The sequence below is a fragment of the Schistocerca cancellata genome, chromosome 11 (assembly GCF_023864275.1).
Source record: "Schistocerca cancellata isolate TAMUIC-IGC-003103 chromosome 11, iqSchCanc2.1, whole genome shotgun sequence".
NCBI lineage: Eukaryota > Metazoa > Arthropoda > Insecta > Orthoptera > Acrididae > Schistocerca > Schistocerca cancellata.
Genome location: NC_064636.1, coordinates 155,267,678 through 155,291,802, shown reverse-complemented (window position 1 = coordinate 155,291,802; position 24,125 = coordinate 155,267,678). Strand labels below are relative to the sequence as shown.

The 24,125-nt window shown below is 40.0% G+C and overlaps 1 protein-coding gene across 5 annotated transcripts in view; it reads left to right on the top strand.

Annotated features, from left to right (window-relative positions):
- The window catches only part of LOC126108889 (zinc finger protein 729-like), a 114,798-nt gene that overhangs the window by 67,006 nt on the left and 23,667 nt on the right, over positions 1-24,125 (top strand). For 2 of the 5 annotated variants that reach the window (XM_049914251.1, XM_049914254.1), the window contains exon 4: positions 14,542-14,579. The exons of 2 other annotated variants lie outside the window; for them this stretch is intronic. In XM_049914251.1, the coding sequence (XP_049770208.1) occupies positions 14,542-14,579 (38 nt within the window). Of the gene's footprint in view, positions 1-14,541; positions 14,580-15,545; positions 15,599-24,125 lie in introns of those variants that run through there. One more of the 5 variants, XM_049914252.1, reaches the window with a different exon arrangement.

Here is a 24,125-nt window from a genome sequence, read left to right as displayed (position 1 = left end):
TAAGAATATATGACAGATTCCCCCGTTACATAAAGATTGAACACTTCAGACTGAAGATCAATGCAGTTAAATTACTTGAATAATTAAGAATATATGACAGATTCCCCCATTACACAAGCTACTGTGAAATCAGAACTAAAATGAAAGTTCCAACTGTGTGTTAATAAAAGTTCATTGGTGATGCTGTGTCACTGTCCATCAAAGTTCAGCAAAAAACAGAATTATCATTTGCGCAAAGTGAAAGTTTGTCAGTCACAATAACGCACAACTACTGAATGTAATGAGAAAATGCAAAAATTCTCACATTTTGCTCAAAATCCTATTGCCCATACACTTTTAGAGAGCTGAAACGGCACAACTGGTTGACTGCACAGAGACTTGTGTACAACTACTGTCAAGACCTACGCAGAATGAACAGTAACTGTTCACCAGCACAGACTATGTGAGAAACATAAATATATTATGAAAGACTGAGGCACAGCAGCACTGCTTATTTAAAACCTCATAAAACCATACCATGCTAGTCATCTTCAAAGCATGTTACAAAAGTAAATGAAAATAACAATGAGTGAAAGTGCATAGTTTTTGTTGAAACTAAACAACTTGAAATAAGCACCTCCCCATGCTGGTCACTTTAGAAGCTTACCAAACATTCTAAGATAAATATTACATTAAATATCAGTAAAAACATGATAAACTCCCGTCATGTGCCGTTGTCAAAATAACTAAATACAAGGAAATATTTCTATACAAACAAGTGGGTCATATCAGGTGAGATCATAATTTCCTGCTCATGTACATGGTGCTTTAGGTTACTATGTAGCACATACCAAATTTGAATTACAACCAATTAAATTGGACCCATTTGCATCACACTGCACAATAGTCAATTTGTCAAAAAAAAAAAAAAAAAAAACCTAAACACAAATTCACTAAGGATGATGGATATGATTTAATTTTTGTAGGTAATCTAAAACAGCTGTGGTCTAACTTGGCACTGCCCACACCGAAACAGTTTATTGTGCGGTGTTGCTCCCTGTATATCTAGTAATGCCAGCCAGTGCCCTTAGATAGGGCAAGGAGTCCCTTTACCAGTTCTTTGTTAGACCCGAAAATTCTGTCTGTCTTGCTCTCCAATACCATGCAGCAGTTTCTTCACTCTCATCACAGATGCTACATTTAGGGTCTTCTTCCATTATACCCATTGTATGTAGGTGTTTTTTCAAATTCCCATGGCTGGTCATCAGTCCAACCACGAGTTTAATCTCTTTCCTATTGAAGCCCAGAATTAGAAAGCTTCTTTCAAAACACGGCTTTGACATCATTATCTTACCATGTTTTTGCCTATAGACCTTGGTTCAGTGTTCTATGTGCTATCTTCTAAGCCAGTTCTGTAGTTCTAGTTTGATCAAAGCCTTGGTGATTGTCAGGACACATTCTGATCCAATGAATTGAGTCTTTGCCACCATTCTGGCCATCTGCTGGCTCGTTCATTGCCACCGATCCCTGAGTGGCCAGGGACCCACATTAGGTTTACCCTATTGCTTCCCCCTAGCTCCACCAGAGCATTGTGACATTCTGCAATAATCTTAGATGTTGTTGCAGGAGCTGCCAATGATTTCAGAGCTGCCTGGGTGTCTAAATAGATGTAGATGCTACAGTCCTTGTAGCATCTATGTATATTCTCCTCCACACACACCCTGATTGTAGTAATTTTAGCTTGGAATACTGAGACCAGTTTTCATGGCTGAACCTCATACACTCCGGTCCCAGCACCTTGGTCTGATTTCGACCCGTCAGTGAATCACACAGTGTCATGTGTATGGTGTCGAACTGTTTTTTTCCCACTGCTCCCTGCTTCCAATTATTATATTGTAAGGCTTTTGAAGCATTTGGGAGTTGTTATATAGTCGGCCGGCATTTCCCCAGCCATTCCTATATTTGCCTCACTCACTATTTTAGTGTGTGGGTCTGGATATCCCAATGAGATCTGCATGCACCAGCTGCTGCCTTCATTGTAACCCAAAGGTGTAGTGGAGGCATGTCCAGCATGGCGTCCATCCCAGCAGTTGGTGTGCTACTAATTCTGCTTGTTATGGCAGAGCAGGCCAGTCTCTGCAACTTAGCAAGCTCCTTAGCTGCAACCCGCTGTTCTACCTTCTTCCCCAATACTACAGCCCCATAGGAGATCCTAAGTGTAACCACCGTGGCTTATATCCAGTGCATACCTCAGGGTCTTAGGCCACAGTTTTTGCCACAAGCCCTTTTGGTAATCACCTTCGAGCAGATGTGAGGGGTCCATGTTAGTTTCTCATCTAAGGTTACCCCTAGATCTTTCACTATCCCCTTCACAGGTAAAGTTTCATCGAAAAGCTTCAGATTCCAGCTTGAGTGTTGGATATGCTTCTTCGTCAATGGTACCACAACTGTCTTCTTAGGATTAACCCTTAGATCCTTTTTAATGCACTAGTCTGGCACAATGTCCAGCACATCTTGTGCAATGTTCCTAACTGTGTCAGTAAATTTGCCATGTATTTCTATAACAAGGTCACCTATGTATCCTTGCCTGAAGCATTGTCTGGAATTTAGTTCCTCAGTGAGTTTGCTCACCACTAGATTCCACAATAAAGTGGACAAAACTCCTTGTGGACAACCTCTAGTGGTGTTAATTACCATCTTTTCATTTATCATGGTGACCTCTACCCTCCTTCCACTAAGTATGGCCCTAGGCCACCTACATATAGTGGTCAGTAGGTCATGCACCTCTGCTGCCCTAACCATGGAATCAAAGACTGTCTTACTAAAGGCCCCCTCAATAAGCCAGGAGGATGCAGAGGGCTATTTCTTGAAAGTGAAGTGCTTTCTCCACCCTCCAACAAGTTGACAGAGAGCCATCTCACATGATTTACATGGTTGATATGTGTGTTGGTTTGAATGTAGAGCCCCAGTTAGCCTGCTCTGCCCAACATGTACATCAACCAGACTAATTGGTCTCATATCCTTGGTCTTGGTATGATCAATTCTCCTTGGCTTTGGAATAAAGACAACCTTCACTGCCCTCCAGACATTGGGAATGACTCCCGCTGCTGGGTTAACCCTGAATAACCTGCACAGGGCTCTTACAGGGTTCTCTCCTGCTTGTTTCAGGAGAGCTGGAAAGATTCCATCTGGGCCAGGTGACTTGACCAGTTAAAATGTTCCCACTGCCCATTGGATTTTACTGAAATTGACACATGCCTTGGCCGGTCCCAGTCCTCTCTTTGAGTGGCTGAGGACCATTGTCTTTCAGGTTTTGCCTTCTGGTCTGTTATTTGCCAGAGCATATTGAGTGTCTCATGTGTTGTGTTTGTATATTCCCCATCCCCCTTCCTCGATATACCTTCTAGATTAATTGCCACTCTAATGAGGATTTTGTGAAGCCTGGCTTGAGATAAGCACCTCCCCATGCTGGTCCCTTTAGAACCTTATGAAACATTCTAGGAAAAATATTACATTATACATCGGGAAAGCATGATAAACTGCCATCATACGCAACTCTTAAAATAAGTAAATACAAGGAAATATTTGTATACAAACAAGTGTATCATATCAGTTTGAGATCATAATTTGCTGCTCATTTACATGGTACTTTAGGTTACTGTGTAGCACATACCAAGTTTGAATTACAACCAGTTGAACTGGACATGTCTTGAACACAGTGCATAACAGTTAATTTGTCAAAAAAGTATGTAACACACATTCACTAAAGGTAAAGGTAAGGGTGTAGTGTAAAATATGCTTTCTTTTGGTGTATAGAATTGTGGAGTATATTTAGCTCTGGTAAAATTAATTGAGCAGTTTTAGTCAACAGTTTAGTCCTGTAGTCATGTCCTAGTTCATGAACCATGGGCAACGTATGAGTGGCCAAGTAAGTGGTCCCGACAGTCGGGATACCAGTTACTTTGAAATAAGACTGGGCATCTCGGACATATTCTGAGTCGTGGTCACCTTTGTGCTCATACGGCAAAGACTACCAAATCCACCGGTTAGTCCCTCAGCCGTTAGGGGTAAAACCCAATGGGACTCGGGGCAAGTAAGGCTAACAACCCGCTTCCCTGGTACTTTAAATATGATGCTGGCAACAATCAGAGCAAAATGCCTCTGACCTTTGGAGGTGACGGAGTCCCACCTCTAACTGACAAACCAGGGACTCCTGAGATACGACTTGGCAAGCAAATGGTAATGAGATGGGGAGCTATTAATATCAATGGGGGCTACTCTGGGAAGAAGGTAGAGCTGGCAGAGGCTGCAAGTAAGATGGGGCTGGATGTTTTAGCTGTTAGTGACATTCGGGTAAGGGGGTGAGAAAGAAGAGGAAGTGGGAGAATACAAGGTCTACCTGTCAGGAGTCAAAATAGGAATAGCACAATGGGGTGTAGGGCTTTACATCAGGAAAGAAATGGAACCCAGCGTAGTTGCAATAAGGTATGTAAACAAACGACTGATGTGGATAGATTTGACAGTGTCTAGCAAGAAAATTAGGATTGTGTCAGTATATTCGCATTGTGAAGGGACAGATCAAGATAAGATGGATAGTTTTTATGAGGCACTCAGTGATGTAGTTGTTAGAGTAAAGGACAAGGACAGTGTTCTGCTCATGGGTGATTTTAACGCCAGGATTGGAAATCGAACAGAAGGGTATGAAAAGGTTATGGGTAAAGTTGTTAGAGTTGATGGTAAGTTGAGTTCATGGTTCAGAGTAGTTTCAGGGGTAAGACAAGGCTGCAACCTGTCTCCACTGTTGTTCATATTATTTATGGATCATATGTTGAAAACAATAGACTGGATGGGTGAGATTAAGATATGTGAACACAAAATAAGCAGTCTTGCATATGCGGATGACTTAGTTGTGATGGCAGATTCGATTGAAAGTTTGCAAAGTAATATTTCAGAGCTAGATCAGAAATGTAAGGACTATGGTATGAAGATTAGCATCTCCAAAACGAAAGTAATGTCAGTGGGAAATAAATATAAACGGATTGAGTGTCAAATAGGAGGAACAAAGTTAGAACAGGTGGACGGTTTCAAGTACTTAGGATGCATATTCTCACAGGATGGCAACTTAGTGAAAGAACTGGAAGCGAGGTGTAGCAAAGCTAATGCAGTGAGCACTCAGCTACGATCTACTCTCTTCTGCAAGAAGGAAGTCAGTACCAAGACTAAGTTATCTGAGCACCGTTCAATCTTTCGACCAACTTTGTTGTATGGGAGCGAAAGCTGGGTGGATTCAGGTTACCTTATCAACAAGGTTGAGGTTACGGATATGAAAGTAGCTAGGATGATTGCAGGTACTAGTAGATGGGAACAATGGCAGGAGGGTGTCCACAATGAGGAAATCAAAGAAAAACTGGGAATGAACTGTATAGATGTAGCAGTCAGGGCGAACAGGCTTAGATGGTGGGGTCATGTTACATGCATGGGAGAAGCAAGGTTACCCAAGAGACTCATGGATTCAGCAGTAGAGGGTAGGAGGAGTCGGGGCAGACTGAGGAGAAGGTACCTGGATTCGGTTAAGAATGATTTTGAAGTAATAGGTTTAACATCAGAAGAGGCACCAATGTTAGCACTGAATAGGGGATCATGGAGGAATGTATAAGGGGGGCTATGCTCCAGACTGAACGCTGAAAGGCATAATCAGTCTTAAATGATGATGATGATAATGATGATGGTTTTAGTCAACTTGTAGATACCTGGAATCCAATTGAGTTCTAGAAAAACTATGTATTCAGTGTACAGCTTGGTGTTTCTTTTTATGTTTGTGGCAGGTTTGGCTTACCAGCAGTACAATTTAGCGTTATTGTAATCAGTGTTTATAAAAAAATAATTAATGAGAAACTCTACAGCAGTTGTGATCTAAGGTGAGAGAAAATATCATTGTTAAATCTTTCAAGGTCGGCATAAATAATGCTCTTAATATTAGTGAAAACCGTCCTATATATAAAGAGGACAGTGATGCTGAGGAAAGATGAAAGTTCAGATAATGAATTTCAGTGATTTTAAAGGTCATTTTGGTTTTATAAACTAAGAAATTTTTAGGCTGACTTGGCACTCTAATAAAAAAATGGAAAAAATGTAATGTTCTTAAAAATTGCTTGAAAATTAAGGTGCACCTTACAGTCTGTAAAATATGGTAGCTATTTCTTTGAATGCATTTTGATTTGATCTGATGAGCTCACATAAAACAATGTATTTAAGTATTATTGCTGCTGTCCAAATAGTCATCAGATTGTCTACAGTGATCTGCAGAACAAAACAGTATTTGTACTCTGCCTTTGTTGTTTACTATCTGCTGCTTTCATTTCACCATGGTTCTTAATGCAATCCTATTATAGTAGCACTCAAAAATGTTTTACAGAAAGCATTAGTTACAACTACATAAACATAACGATGTAATAGAAAAAACTGCGATTGGGTAATTGAAAAATATGAAATTGTAATCTATTTAGTACAAGTCTGCATTTAGTTTAAACAAGGTTATGTTACATCAAGAGAGAAGTAATTCTTTTGAATCAAAGGCAATTTGTAGGTCTAAGTATATAAAAATAAAGCTATTTTAGGATCTGAAGAACAAGTGAGCATTTATTGCATACACATGGGTTTTGATCACAGCTGCACATCAATTTGGCATTGAATCCACAAGCTTTTGTAACAGGTCAGTTGGGAGTTCATACCACAGGTCCAATAAGATACCAACAAATTGATCCTTGTTTTAGTAGCTTCTACCATGAACACATCAATTCAGTGCATATCAGAGGTGTTCAGTTGGATTTAGATCCGGGCTCTGGCTTAGGCACTCAAAATTTTCCGTTTTTGGTCGGAAAAGAATATTTTAGAAAATAGACAGAGGTGTGTTTCGAATTGTTGACCTGCTGAAATATCCAGTTATATGACATATGCTGCCTCCTACATGAAATCATATTCTTTTCTAAAATGTGGCTGTACAGGAAACATCCCCACACCATGACCTCTCCACCACCATGCTTAGTGATCTATTCCCGACCCTTGTTTCGTCCCTTTACCTTTTTATTGTGTATACAGTTGAATAACTATTGCCACCTAGAATAACTCCGAAAGTATGAGGTTAACTGAAAAGTTTGTGAGACAAATGTTGCATGGGACAACGGGGCCATAATATGGCGTTGGTGTTTTGTTACTAGTGGGATAGCATCAGATATATGGTCAACTTTGTTTTCTAATGGTATGGTATAGTTTGGTACTTACTTTCTAATAGCAGCTATCGAGACAAATCAGTGATCTGCAGCATTGTCTTTGAAGGTCAACCAAGGTCAAAAAGGTGTCATAAATGTCCATTTACGGTAGGTGTTCGAAGTGATGACCATTGGTATCAATGCTGTACTGCAATCTTCTTGTCATGGATTGAGTGGTATTCCTCATCACATCAGTGCTTATTGAAGCACATGCTCTCATATCTTGTGCAAATAGTAAATATTCACTACAGAGGACATATTCATCTAACGTGCCATTGACAAGTAAACACCATTCAACGATTTGGCAGTAAAACACTTACAGGAACAGTAAGACTAGTATTGTCGAATCAAACGAATGTGAATGAGGTATTCCTTTGAAGAACAAGTCGATATTCTTGTCGTTTACAGAGAATGCCAACAAAATTCAGTGAGAGCTGGTACCGTTGCACTGTGGTTCAAGATCCTTGTGTTAGTTTGCGTCAGATCGCAAGGAAATCTGGCATGAGCCAGAGTAGTATTGCTCATGTTCTGCCTCATCATAAATATCACCCTTACCATATCAGTCTCCACCAAGAATTAACTGGTATGGATTTTATGCATCTCATTAAATTCTGCTGATGGGCTCAACATCAGATTCAGTGGGAATTAATTTAATTTAATTTACTGACAAGGCTACAGTCATGAACCATGGAAATGTTAATTTGCATAACATTCATTATTGCGCAACTGAAAATCCATGTTGGTTGCTCCAAGGTGCACACAAGGTCAGTGATGGTATAATGCGGGATTCTGGAGGACAGAATTATAGGCCCCTATTTCATCGAAGGCAGTCTTAATATCTTAATAGTAGGAAGTACACCACATTCCTGCAAGGAACAGTAGGTCTGTTATTGGAAGCACAATATGGTATCAGCACGATGGGTGTCCAGCAGATTTTTCGCTGATGGCTAGAAATGAGTTGCAGAGACCAAATCATTGGATTGGACACGGACGTGATGTGTCATGACTGGCTAGTTTGCCAGACTTGATCCCTGTGGATTATTTTTTTTTTATTTACATGTCAAGTTCCGTAGGACCAAATTGAGGAGCAAATCTCCAAGGTCACGGAACATGTCAGTACATGAAATTACAACATAAAAGTAATAACAGAAAAAATAAATGTTCATGAACGTGAAAAGTCAGTCCATAAGTGTAAGTAAACGCTATCAACAATACTATAAGAATCAGCTTAAGTTTTCAAGGAACTCCTCAACAGAATAGAAAGAGCGACACATGAGGAAACTCTTCAGTTTCTATTTGAAAGTGCGTGGATTACTGCTAAGATTTTTTAATTCGAGTGGTAGTTTATTGAAAACAGTTGCAGCAGTATACTGCACACCATTTTGCACAAGAGTTAAGGAAGTCCGATCCGAATGCAGGTTTGATTTCTGCCGAGTATTAACCGAGTGAAAGCTGCTTATTCTTGGGAATAAACTAATATTGGTAACAAGAATCGACAATAAGGAATATACATATTGACAGGCCAATGTCAAAATACCCAGACTTGTGAACAGGGGTCGACAAGATGTTCGTGAACTCACACCACTTATTGCCCAAACCGCCCGTTTATGAGCCAAAAACATACTTTTAGAAAGGGAAGAGTTACCCCAGAATATAATACTGTACAACATAAGCGAATGAAAATAAGCAAAGTACATTAATTTTCGTGTCGATCGATTACTCACTTCTGATACCGTTAGAATAGTAAAAATGGCAGTATTAACTCTTCGAACAAGATCATGAACTTCGGCTTTCCACAACAGTTTACTATCTATCTGAACACCTAGAAATTTGAACTGTTCAGTTTCACTAATCGTATGCCCTTCCTGTGAAATTAAAGGTCAGGTTATGTTGAATTGTGTGTTAGAAACTGTAAAATCTGAGTCTTACTGTGATTTAGCATTAGTTTATTTTCTACAAGCCATGAACTGAGGTCATGTACTGCACTATTTGAAACCAAGCCAATGTTTCATACAACATCCTTTACTACCAAGCTAGTGTCATCAGCAAACAGAAATATTTTACAGTTACCCATAATACTAGAAGGCATATCATTTATATAAATAAGGAACAGGAGTGGCCCCAACACTGATACCCGGGTATTCGTAAAAGACATAGTTTATAAAGATATTCCAACTACACCTGAAAAAATCCGAGAGAGAATTGTCAGAGCATGTGCTTCGATAAGTGCCAATGTGATAAGGAATACCACTCACTCCATGATAAGACCTAGCAGATAGTGTCGGAAGTTCCATGCGGCTTTTTGCGGATGATGCTGTAGTATACAGAGAAGTTGCAGCATTAGAAAATTGCAGTGAAATGTAGGAAGATCTACAGTGGATAGGCACGTGGTGCAGTGAGTGCGAACTGACCCTTAAAATGTAATAATGTAATGCATTGCGAATACATAGAAAGAAGGATCCTTTATTGTATGATTATATGATAGCGGAACAAACACTTGTAGCAGTTACTTCTCTGAAATATCTAGGAGTATGCGTACAGAACGATTTGAAGTGGAATGATCATATAAAATTAATTTTTGGTAAGGCGGGTACCAGGTTGAGATTCAGTGGGAGAGTCCTTAGAAAATGTAGTCCATCAACAAAGGAGGTGGCTTACAAAACACTCGTTTGACCTATACTTGAGTATTGCTCATCAGTGTGGGATCCATACCAGGCCGGGTTGACAGAGGAGAGAGAGAAGATCCAAAGAAGAGCAGCACGTTTCGTCACAGGATTATTTGGTAAGCATGATAGCGTTACGGAGATGTTTAGCAAACTCAAGTGGCAGACTCTGCAAGAGAGGTGCTCTGCATTGCGGTGTAGCTTGCTGTCCAGGTTTCGAGAGAGTGCGTTTGTGGATGAGGTATCGAATATATTGCTTCCCCCTACTTATACCTCCCGAGGAGATCACGAATGTAAAATTAGAGAGATTCGAGTGCGCATGGAGGCTTTGCAGCAGTCGTTCTTCCTGCGAACCATACGCGACTGGAAAAGGAAAGGGAGGTAATGACAGTGGCACGTAAAGTGCCCTCCGCCACACACCGTTGGGTGGCTTGCGGAGTATAAATGTAGATGTAGATAAGAAGATTGCAGCACTACATTCATACCAAAGATCATCACTTCGAACACCTTCTGGAAATGGATGTTCATGCCACCTTTACGACCTTTGTTGCCTTCAAAGACCTTACTGTTACACATCATTGGATTCGACTCTGTAGCCACTATCAGAAAATATGTAACAAGTTACAGCATCCCATTTAAAAAAGCAAAGTTTACCTTTATATCTCTGAAGCAACAAAAAAAAACAATGTCATATTATGGCCCTCGTTGTATCGTGCAACTTTTGTCCCACAAACTTCTCAGCTCTACCATACTTTCAGAGTTATTCTTATTGGCAATAGTTAGTGACTCACCCTGTATAATGCACACCATCAGAGAATAAATACGTCAAATTAATTTTTGTCACTCCATAAAACCTTACACTTATCTTTGGCATTCCAAGTTTTGGGGTTTCCTTGGAAACTCTATGCTGTCCCTTTTTTTTTGTGAACATATGAGTGGGTTTATGTCATTCATTACGTAAATCACCTGTTACTAAGTGACTTTTTACAGTAGACGTGCGTTGAATTATTCCATTGTGTTGCTTCAGATCATCCCTGATGTGTTGAGATGTTTCTCTTTGAGCAGCAGCTGATTGCTTGCAAATCATTCTGTCCTTCCTCCTCGCTCTTCTTCAAGCATGACCTGACCTTGGCTTATTGGTTACTGTTGTTTCCTGTTCTTGTCATTGACTGTGCACACTTGTTAGTGGTTGTGATATGCCCTACTGCTAGACTACTACCTCCCAATCTAGAAGACATGCAAAACAGCTTGTCTCACATCAAGCAAGTGTTCTGTTTTGATATACTTCTGGTTCTCTACAAGTAAATAATCACTGAATGATTATCTGAGTCATACTGTTTAATGAATACCATACCATCAAGGCAAGTTATATACTTTTAAGCTAAAGGAATATATACTTACATTGTTGTTGTATGATCGTGCTCATTCACTAGCTATGTAACAACAGCAGCATGAAGCTCTTGGTGTTACACTTACATGCTTTCCTGATTTGTGACTGCATACAAGCAGTACTGACACCATAACAACGCAACTGCAAAATACTTCTGAACATTGCTGTGGCTTAACAAAACATTCCAAATACTGTTATCTGCATACTTGCAGAGACTCTTTGACCTCCTTGCTGTAAATTGTTTGCAGTACATGTACAGTCACTGTGCCTTTCTCAGGAGATACTACAAATGTAGAACAATTTTATTTTTCTCCTGCTCAGTTACAGGCCAGCTAAGGTTTTACATTTCTTAATGCTACTCCTTCATCTGTACACTTTTTTCTTTCCACTCACCTGACGTCCAATTTCTACCTTGTCTTTTTGGAACTATTTTGCTGTGGAGAATTTATCAACTCAATACTGTTTCTGTATTTGGTGTGGTTTTCTATTTCTTGCTTATTAATGCAAGTTCCTTGGAGGTCTTTGTGCACTTGTGTAAGCCAATGAGTTCTCTTTTTTATGTTTTTAGTACTACTGCACAGTTTTTGGTTTCAGTATGCTGAGTCATTAGCCTTCTTTGCCAAATTTTGTCTGCGGTTATTTTCTTAAATATTTATCTATACTTCAGTATTGTTTCTGAATTTCAACGTGTGTACAGGTGTTCTGTTGCCTAATATCTTTTCTTTTTTTGTAATTATCACTCTCTATTGTTGATTCTAAAATTAGTGTCTGTGATGCAGAAGTGTACTCTGGCCAAATGACTGCCTTTCAAGTTGGAAGTTCTGCAATTTTGGAGAACGAATTTTTACTATAAACATCATCTGTTAACAGAAATGCAAAGTCCATCTTTCATAGTCTTCCCCTTGTGGCTCCATTTTCCCCACCATTTGGCTACATGACTTATCATAGATCCTTAAATTTGTCTTCCCCTGATACTCCCATGCTTCGTATTTGATTGGGATGTTGCAGTACTATTGTTAACCACTACTGCTTCTTATCAGAGGAGACGAGTAGTCATGCTTTTCACACTGTTTTTCTTTCTCTCTGTTTTGTGCTTTCTCTACACCATCAGTATTGCTAAATTAGCTACGAAAGTTGAACAGACGATTTTGACATTATCCATTTTTTAACCAAGTAGTATTCAATGTCTGTTGTTAGATTCGGACAACTGCTCCATCTGTTCAATGTTAACTTTTCTAGTATGGTCTGAAAGAAGAATGGAGTTAGTTGCCTTGGCTAAAGTCTGTTCTTATCTATAACGAGGCTCAAGTTCTTTTAAGAGGACTGGTGTTGTCTTCTGTATTTCAGATTCTTTAAGAATTTTTAATAAAAGCAGTCTTGCTTTATAGTCATAATCCTTCCAAAATTTTACAGAGGTATTCCAATAGTATTTTGCTCCTTTAGTCTTTTATCAATTTGCCATTTACAGCTCCATCCTGTCCTAAGCCATCCATTATATATCTAGTATTTTAGAATTTCTACTACTGTTTTCTCCTTAACCTTTTCATGGAATTTCGTTGAATTTCATTGAATCTTCTGTGAACATGGTTATCACTTATTCTAGGCCAGGAATCTTACTTTTATTATTCAGTAGTAATGGTCAATTTCAACAGTTATCTATGTCTGACTCTGGAATTCATCGCCTTTTTCGAATTGTGCTTTGTTATTGGCACATAAGCTATCTGATACTCTCAAATCATATTATTGTTGACCTCATATGCTTGGTGAGGTATGTGGTGGTGGGGGAGGGGGGGTTACCTGCCAACAATTTAGCTAAATGTCTTTTTCTTACAATTTGTCCCGTTTTCTTACATCCACAGTCAGGCAGACATTTATAAATGAAAACATTTTCTCCCTGGATTGTTATGGACTGTATTTATTCAAAATTAATTTGGCAGCTGTATAATTCTGAAGTGGTAGGTCAGTGTGATGTCTGAATCCTTTATAATTCCTTTTGAAGTAACACCTTCCTTGTGTTAACCATGTTTACAAATTCCATAGTCATTACAACACGAGAGTCTTCGTAACCTGTATGCCCAGACAATGTTAGTCCTTCATGTTCTAATTTCTGTCAAAGTCATGTCATACGGCACGTCTTAATATCCACTCCCCCAAGCAGTAGGGATGACATATAATAACTTTTACTTAGTTGATAGTAAACTGCCACTTGAGAATGGCATAACAGGCAAAATTCCAGTTGTGAATAAATATATTTAGTAGGCTCAGTGTAGGCAGATTATGTTCTCATCTCCATTCTGTACCAGTCGGAAGATAGAAGTTAAATAAAATTTATATGTTTTCCATTGGAACTTTTTCAGATGCTTCTCAACATTGTTCGCAGGACCATTTTAGCTTCTGCATTGTTCTTGTTATCGTGATTTATTGCTGTGTGTGCATTAATTATTGTGTACCTCTCATCTAAATATTGAATTATTGCAGGAGAGACTCTTCCTCGATGTAATGAAAAATTTTGTACCATTTGCAACATAATTGCCATTATGAATGCAGAGTGTAGCTCTGGAGTAGTTTTGCTAATTTCTTCCCAGTGTTCTCTGTGAAGAATCTACAGTTCTCTGGATGTGGTATTTCTTCATCTGTGAATGTGCTATTTCGTAATGCCAATTTTAACTTATTGTCCATTTACAATGGCTGAAAGTATGTTGAGTTTGACAATATTTATTAATGATTGTATATTTAATGGTCCAAGCCCATATATTGTCTTGGGTATGAACTTACGGTTCAGTTTAGAACTCACTCCTCACTTCTGCAAGTTGGTCTGGGCTGCCCAGAGCACAAAGGCACAAATGTGTCACAAATGATGATCGATTTATCTGTCAGTGAATGTCAGTTTCAATAATTAAAAAAAGTGAACGAAAATTTTACACAAGGTGTAAGTGTATGACAGGCTAAAGATGCTTTTGGTCACTTTTCTTTGTGAAGTGTCTTGTAGGAAGTACTGCTACAACCAAATTATTGGCTTCTGTAGTGATTTACAGTACTGAAAACAAAGTGAGAAAATGGACAATGAATTCTTAATAACATTCTTTTTCATTAACTGCAACAGTTTGTGTCCTCTTTAATGATATTTTCAAGCCTCACTTACAGCATTTTGTGGACCAATCACATGTTCGTGGGCATTAATAGAAATCTATTTACTGTCGTATCTTTTCTAAAACACTGGCCATTTCTTCAAATATTACAGGTGGAAACCTCAACAAGATACACATCTGCTACAGCAAGGTAAGTTTTCAAAATTCACTGCAGAACTTTTTGGGAAATATAAATTTTTATTTATTAACTGTGAGAGTACTTCAGATATAAAATGCACTACTGTATTTATTCAGTATTACCGATAAGCAACAACATTACAAGACAATTTGGTCAGTAATGCTATTCTCTGCAACAACCGTTATGTGACTGTTCCTAGAGAAATAGAGCAAATGTCTACTATCCGTACAGGAAAATAAAAGTTCAGGTGGAATGTCAGCAGCTGTATTGTGCTTAATGAAGAACATCACATGAAAATCACTGAAATTCAACAGATTCATGATGATGGGCACAAGCTAATATCATATTGCAGTAGAACAAGTTAGAAGAAATGGCGAGTGGCTATATACCAAAAAATTGGAGCCGATTCCCAGCCTTCTAGTTTAATGGATATAGTGTTGAACAGCTCTCTCAATGCTATTGCACAGTGGTGCTCAGGAAACACACAATCTTCTAGTGGTGACAGTTTATGGGCCACCATGAAGAAGAAATGTAAGTAGCTGGTGCCAGTTTCAGTAAGGTTGTGAAGACTTAACTAGTGAATCCGCATTCTCTTAGTTTCCTGTTCATCCCGGTGTGTTCCTGAAGGCTTGCCCATTCATTAGACACATTACAGGTCACAAGGTAATGCATAATTCACAAGGTAATGCATAATTCCCAGCTCCAGTCAATCGGTAGGATTCGCACATACCCTCTGTTACAGGCCTGGCCCAGAGAGGCGTGACTGCTTAAGCTGTTACCTTCCTAAATGCCAGGAGTTCGGGAGGCGTGGCCTGAGCTGTGAACAGTCATTTACAGTGGGTGAATCCCCCTCTGAGGGGGGCCCAGTTGGAAGGAGCATGCCATTGGAGACGTTGACAATTATGGTTTTTTTTTTTCAGTGACGCAATCACCATATTAGTGTATGTCTACTAAATGGAAACAGAATGTGGCTGAAGATTTGAAGGCCCTACCAGCTGCACATCAGTTCTTCATGGTATCATGTACCAGAGGTGATCAGTCCTTTGCTACGGTTTATGCATGCATTATTCTGAAAGGTGTTGTTGCAGTTGCAGGCCCTGTGAAATTCTTTCCTCATTTATGTAATGCAACTTTGCTTCTGAAGACTTTTTGCGATTTTCAAGCCCAACAACTCCTTATAGCAACACTCCTCCAGAGTTACCCTGTACGTGTTGAGGACCATCGATGGCCTCACCAAGAGAGAAATCCACACTTACCTCTCTAATCATGGCATCACTGCAGCCCATTGAGTAATGAAAAAGATGGATGCAAACTTAATGCCCACATGCACCCAGTTTCTACTATTTGCTCGAGTAGTGTTTGCCTCAAACATTAAGGCAGGCTATGAAGGCATCACGGTCCAGCCATACATTCCAAACCAGATGAGTTCCTACAAGTGTCAACATTATAATAAAACACGTATCCTGTCAAAACATGGCCAAAAGTGTTACTCTCGGCAGAGATGCTCATGAGGGCAGCTGTTTGCCTCCTCTCTGCATAGCAATTGTCATCCCGTAAATGTCCCATGTGTCTTACATAGCGAGCCATCCAGGAAATGTGAGTGAAGGACATCAAACCCCACCGTGTTACTTGCAGTTGTTAGCTAGTGGAAATCCGTGCATTTTACCATTTGGCATTTATGGTACCGTTTTTGCTATGCGATGCATAGTGGAGGATATGCCCAGCCAGACTTGCAACTTCAAGTTCAGTATTGCAGTAGTGAAATCACCCATGTCACAGTAGCATCCCCATCTCCTCCTACAGCTGCGCAACAAGCCATCAGATCTTTGCCCCTGGGGACGAAATCACCTGCTACAAACTGTCAGCTGAAAGGATAAAAGCAATGCTCTTGCAAAGACTTTCTGCAGCTAAAAATATATTCTTCATGTGCCAACTAGAAATGTTTAAGAACTCTAACAAAAACAAACGGTTTTCTCCTTCCCTGACTTGGAGATCCCCTTCAGTGCTGTAGGCACATATACCCTCACCTGGCTGGCCTCTGTTTTGCTGATGCCCATTGCCTACCGATTTTACGCTATGGAATTCACTGGCTCACCCAGGGAGAAAGCCAGTATGTTTGTAGATCTCATGGAATGGGATTCTCCACCCTCTGCCCCCTGTAGCAGTGAATTTTTGAAGGCTGGCACTCAGCAGCAACCAGGGTGAATAATCTTCATTTCTTCCCTCCCCCCCCCCCAATCCCCATTATGTTTCTTCTCCAATGGAACATTCATGGCATTAGATCCAAAAAGGAGGAATTACAGCTGCTCTTGGAATTGCAGTGTCCTCTTGCTTTCTGCTTCCAAGAAAAAAATTGTCCTCACAACCTCTTTGACCTCTCATGTTTCCTTCTGGTCCTCTGTAACCTTTCCCCCAAGGACACCATTCCATGTAATGGGGGAGCCATGCTGGTCATCCATCACATTGAACACTCCACTGCTAGCTGTTGCAGTCTGCATTTTCCTTCCTCATTTCATCTTTTCTCTTTGCAACATCTACCACCCTTCCATTATTTGCTGTTACCAAGTTGGACCTACTCCAGCTCATTGGTCAGCTCCCTTACTCCTTTTTGCTGCTTGGCGACTTTAATGCCCACCATTTGGGGCTCTTGGAGAACTTGTCCAAGAGCTTCCCTCTTAGCTGACCTTCTGAATCATCTCTCTTACCATTGTAGCACACACTTTCCTTTCAATTCCATGCACATTTATTACCATTTGGATCTCTTGTTCTGCGCTGTTCAGCTCGCCCATCGTCTTGAATGGCTCGTTCCATCTGATACTCAAGTGATCACTTTCTATGTGCTATCCATTCGCCGACTCCTATCCCACCTGAGTACTAATCCAAATAGCAGCTTTCTAATGCCGACTGGACGCTTTTTACTCCTCCCTCACGACCTGTACACAGATGTGATGACCAGGTAAAGTATCTTCCAAACGTTATCCTTGCTGCCGCAGGAAGTTCCATACCATGCACTTCAAGTGTCCTGGTACCTGCTGGACTGAGGCATGCAGCGATGTGATTTGCTTGCAGAGATTTGCTCTCCACATTTTGAACCATCATCCTGATGCATCTGCTGGAGGGCTGGTATCCTCTGTAGTCTATATGTGTGGGGCTTCAGAGGTATCTGCTCCATTTACTAGAGGAAGTTTTGAAAGACAAAGTTTTATCAACGTTCATATGGTTTAGCTTTGTCAGACACATTTATCCAGGAAATGTGATGCCTGAATGCTCGTACTGAGTATCATTGTCTTTGCTATTCCCATAATCATATTGTGGACTCTCCCACCAAGCATCTCAGCTCCCTTTTCGTCAAGGATTTTACAATCTGTTGCAGTTCTACATCCTTCACTTTTCCACTGCCAAAACCTTTTATTTGAATATTTGGAGGCAGAATGAGCTTGTTACACCCTCTTTACATCTTGCGCCTTTTGTTCTTCCATTCGCTGAAACTAGAAAATTCGTGGGGCTCATGTCTGATAGGAAACTTCCTTGGTCATTCCGTGTATTCTTACCTGGCTGTACATAGTACCCAGTCCCTCAGTGTCCTACTTCTCTTAAGTGGTACTTCCAGGGGAGCACATCAGACCACCCTCCTCCATTTTTTTTAAGTTCCATGTCCATTCATAAATAGACTGTGAGTGTTTAGTTCATTCCTCTGCACCTCTGTCCATCATATGCTGTCTTAACACCCTCCACCATCATGGAATATGTTTCGCCTCTGGCGACTTTTTCACCAGCCCGATTGAGAGTCTATGCAGGACATGTTGAACTACTAGTCATACTGGCATGATGTCCTCAGTGGTTAGGCATGCCATTTCTCTTTCACGCCTGGCCACTCATCCTATTCCCTCTTATTCAATGACTCCCTTGCCTGCCAGTATGGGGCACGCCATACTACTATTACCATCCGGAGTTCACTTTTGGCTTCTGCTTCGGCAGCTTAACTTCACGGTACCTGCCACATTCTTGATGGTTGTGAACTCTTCGCCATCTTGGCTTCATGTAGCAGCCCATGTTCATTGTGGACTTCATTTTGTTCACTTTTATAAGCAGGACCCACCGTAGGAAAAAATGCATAAATAGTATGGACTAATCTGTCGTAGAGGTAAAAAATTCGTTGCAATATTACACTCTACACGAATTGTACTGACTGGCAGTATGGCCACCAGTTGATAACTCACAAATTTTATCAGTATTACGCACCATCACTTGTCCATATGAGAAACCTAGTAGCCATCCTGTTGAATATTTGGGGCTGAAGTCCGCAATGTGTTTTGTTTTTATCTCTGATTTAAACATATTAACGTTTGCATGTACCTCAAATCCTTTAACAAAAATACATATGAATTGTCAGTGTCCCAAGAGCCTGGAGGTATTTCCACAACTTCCACATGCCCGAGATGCAATTTAATATTAATTCAGTGACGTTAGCCATGCTTTTGTGTGTTTCCATACCAGTCAATGCTGCCCATCACTACCCCCTGCTCATATATTGGAGGAAAGTAGTTTGCTTTCAATTTCTTTCAGAATTAAAGTGAACGTCATTACATTGTAGATTCAAATGATGTGGAGACTTGCATACTGCTTGTTTTTATACAATTTTCAGGATAAATATCATGCAGAAATGTCCTCAGAGGTATGAACTGATGTCATGGTAGAGTCGAACCACACAATTCTTTAGGTGGCCTTAAATTACCAAGAGCTCCATACCCCAAACATCTAAATTGATAGTTCCACGTTTCTTGGATTTCCACATTGTCTCAGGCAATGTATCCTACATAAACACGCTGTAAAATCTCGTGATTTTAAGTTTTCTGGCGAGTTTAAGCATATATATGTTTTTAATGCTTCTTTCCAGTACAATTGCCGTGGGCATTTTTTTAATGTACAACCCAAGCCATTTCCTGTATTGTAAATATAGGCCTTTACCGATAGCGATGCCTCCATGGTCATATTATGCCTTTTAGCTGCTTGTGATAACTTTTCGCTTTTTCGGGCATTCTGTATTGCTTGAAAAACGTTAGCTCTCCTAGCTAATGAAACCAGTGGCTGGCAGCGCAGCAAACAGAGGTGTCATAGACAGAATTGTTTCATCAGATGTCTTTGGTATTGGTAGGAACCTGGGCGTTTTAACACATCGTTTCCTTCCTTCTTTCTGCCTCAAGGTACCTTTTGCTGCTGTCAACAATTTTTAAACATCCCGTAGGTTTTTCTTCTTCTTTAGTGTGCAGTGAGCTGCATTCAGTGTTTCTTGAAGGTTAGTCCAGTACCCAATTTAAGTTCGGGCAAACATTGCCTTATCAACCACGTATGCAGAAATAGGTTGTCCTACATGAATATCCATCCGTTGACAATCCTGTGCAGCCTTATCAATGAACATTTGGTCTGCAATATAATGGTCTTTATTTGAAGTGTAGCCAATTTTGTCCCCTTTGCATACGTTGTTCAGAACCTTAAAGCCCTTATCACCATAAGCTAAGTGCTATTTCAATTTTGTTCCAGCTCCACAGAAACTGTATCCAGAGATGCAAATTTCGAATGGCAGATTCTCGAGAATACCTCCTGCAACTTTGTTGTTACATTTCCTAGCTTTCATGTCACACTACTGCATGGTTTAAGCTTTGCTTTTCGTATTACGTAGGAAATTGCAAGTATTCACGTAGCTGTTGAGCTTAGATGAGAAACTAAGCCATTTCATCAATGCCCTGTTCCCTCGACATCATATGACCTGCTCTATGAGGAACATATTGGGTTAAAAGCATTCCTGTAATTCATTTCTGACATGAATAGGTTTGTTCTTAATACTGTGGTGAATAATGCGATTATACTTGTCAATGATTTGTGGCTGTATGTTCAGCCATTTGCGCATACGCTGAATATTAATTGCTTCTCATTCGGCTTTTGATTGTCCAGTTCAACCATTTGGCAATACTAGGTTCCAAGTGGGAGAATGTTTGAATAGTGATTTACCCCACATCATTCCAATTCTGCTTTGAACTGCCTGTCGTAAAATTCACTTCCATCATATGTCTCAAAGTTGTTGGGCAGTCAATTTAGTCCTGTCTGCAACAATTGTTCAGAAACCTCTCCAACCTCCTTCCCTGTCTTTCATTCCAAAGGTAAGGCCCTAGCGAAATTGGAATGTATCTGTGACCATGAGAATGTACTTGAAACCATTATTTGATTGTAAGTAGCATTGCGTATCTGAGACCAGCCTGCCATGCATAATCCATTCCTCGTATTATCAGAAATATTCTGCATGCATGTCTGTAAAGCTCACGAACAACTCACTCCTCAATTACTCAACGATGCAAGTTTTTTAAGCTCAGGGAAGATCGATATTATTTTGTTCCTGTGATCTGGTCTTCACCAGCTGAAGCCGTAACGAGTCGTAATCGATCTATGATTTCATTTGGTTACCATAATTTATATACTCTAGAGGTAGATTGTTCAGTCTCTCAGGCTGAACAACGACTATTTTACCTGGACTATGTGGAGCTGCTACTGCTGGTTCAGTTAAAATCCTGTATTTGTCTGTCTATGACACTTCTGTTCATCCTTTTTGGGTTTTACATGCGTTGGTCATGTGTAATATTGGGCCACATGTTTTTATAGTTTCAGGGTATATTTTTAACATTTGACATTTTCAAAAGTATTAAATGTAACAGCCTAGGCAATCTTTCAAACCATTTGTTCCCTATTCTTATTGCCTTCTTGGTTAAACATATTGAGTGCTTACCTAACATACATGGTTTCGCCCTGATGATCCCATATGTTCTGTCTTAACTCAGCATTACTCCTCCTCCTCCTGTTTCTGCTTTTGTCCATAGTCTCTTTCAGCCTGTCAGTTACTGGCTTACCTGTTACTGGGAGATACTGGTCTCGTTGCAGTTGACCTAACCTTTACAAATGTAACTTCTGTCAAATTGCCCTCCGCACCTCAGTTTTTAGCATTACACTTTTTCGACAACATGCTGCTGTATACTAAGCCATTTTTGAGACAGTTTACAACTTATGTATACTTTGAGACAATCGGTGGTGATGGGGGTGAAGTGCCTTGGCAATCACATTGTTGTTCCACACATACATTAGTTTTGCATTGATTTGTTTAATTTCTCGTTGACACACAGTTCACATCACTGTATTTGAGCATTCAACACCTCAACATTCATAGCACCTCCCTTGACAAGACCTTGATTTCCATTAATTTAGTGTTGATTGCCTCCATTTTTTTGTCAAATGCACGTCCTTTGCGTCCTCTGAATGAATGTGCAACACATGTGCATAGTGTGCAATATACTGACAGGTGCTTTTTGGTGCATTGCCTTTCTGAAGAATCTTGTTGAAGTTTTGTTTCTATTGATCCTCATTCAATTTACTAGTTTTATCTGTAACCAGCAAGCTATACTGAGAGTTACTCTAGCAATCCTCACATATAACGAATTCATTGAGTGACATGTCCTATTTAAATGTTACAAGGTTGGTGTATCTCAGACCAAGGGCTGTGGTATGCTTAAGTATGTCTCACTGAAATAAAATATATTGACTTGCATGTGGCGAGCAAAGCAGAAATATCTGCAGATATCCTGATTTTCCACTGATGTTGCCTGTTTGGTTTTACATTGTCAGATGGTGGAATATCACTGCTTTTTATGGCTGCGTAGAGTATGTTACTCCCTTAACTCCATGCAAAACCTCCTACAGTGGCTGATATTTTGAGTGAAACAGAATTTTTGGAAAATATATACATGCTCTTAGTGGACTCCCACAGAATGTCAACAGTGTAAAAACTATATTATTTTCCGCAGCATGAAGCTTCAATAACCAAAGCACTTCTAATATCGGGAAGTAATGATCCAGGGTGTCTACGACCCGGGACAACCGGGAGATCCGGGAAAAACCCGGGATTTTTTTCATCCGGGAGAAAACCGGGAGAAACCCGGGATATTTTTAGCATTCCGGGAATTTTTCATTGTTTTAGTTTTCAGTTAAATTTTTGTAATTTTGGCTATTAAGAACCGACACACTAACAAAGGATATTACTGTATCCCGCTACTGCTGAATAATACTTCAACAATAAAACATAAACGAGAGAAAAAAACGAAAATAACTTAAATTGCAAAGGAAATGCGCCATATACAACGACGACACAAGTGCTCATGCAAGCGTCTGCCGATTGAAAATGTGTCAAAGGCTTTAGGAAGACTATGCAGTGCTTCATAACAACAAATTGCCTCCAATGAGCGTGAAGTCGCAACTGTTTACATTCGATTTGTTTTAGCAGTTAACGCGCGGGTTCATGCACATGCGCAGTAGAGTCACGTTTGAGTAGTAGATTCTCCCGCTTCTGTCAACAGGAATGTGGCTGTTGGCTGTGCAAGCAGTCGCAGCAAGCAGCTAGATACTTCCGGGAAAAGGGGGCGCCTAATTCATATTCTTGAGGGGGGGAAAAAAACTTGTTTCACAAAGCACCTAGCATCCAGCGCACATTTGCCTATCAATTAGTCATATGATTTTGAAACGCTCCTCTGTTGGTATTTGAACACATTTTAAGTTGATTTCTGAATGAATCATAAGCTGACTTTTGAATGCATGCATAGTGTACGTGATGTCTCTGTCAGGAGAATCCTCGTCGCATCTAGAAATAAACTTTCCACAGACAAAAGGGGACGGGGCTATGCGAGCTGAGTGGAGTAGAGCCGAATGGATGAATGGCAATCGCTGTCTTATTATATGGCTGATTGGGTGTGGGAATGATCAGCGTTGTTATAATTACTAGCGAAATCCATAGAGTCATACTATCAGAATGGAAATAAACGACTGACAGGAATAACAGGTGAGAAAGATTATGTATTATCTTCTCGGTGTGTCCAAGAAAATGAAGTTTTGACAGAAAATATTTGGCCAGATCGCTACACTAGTAAGGACCAGTAGTACAGTCCCCGGCTACCAGCCGCTTAAGTTCTATTATGGAAGTAACGCGGAAAACGTGTTGTACGAACACGTAACAACGAATAACCGGAGAATAATTGCGGGAGAACTAAACCAGTGATTCTGGCAGGGTTAGTGAAGTTAATCGGCGAACAAATTTTGACAGTGGCAGCAATAGCTACAGAATTGGTGATGACAGGATTGTTTGTTAGAACGAGGACGGAGAAGAAACGAGGACATCACACAAATTATGGAAGAATAAGACGATTCCAAATTTATATAAAAATTTCGTAATACTAGTTTTCGATGTCATGCTAGAGAAGCTGGTGCATATGAGTGGAACGTGAAACTATTTCCTAACATAAAGCTTTTTGCTTGTAGTAGGCCTAATAGGCATTTGATATTGATACTTATTGGATTATATTCTGTCGTGTTATAAAAATGACCATTTGTGCCAAAACAGTCTCGTTTATTTGGTGTCTTATAAAATTGCTGCCGTATTAGAAAGGCCTATTTTGTTTTATCTAGCAGCCAGTGACAAAATAGACGTAATCAGATCGAGAAACCACACCAGTCTTGGGTATTATT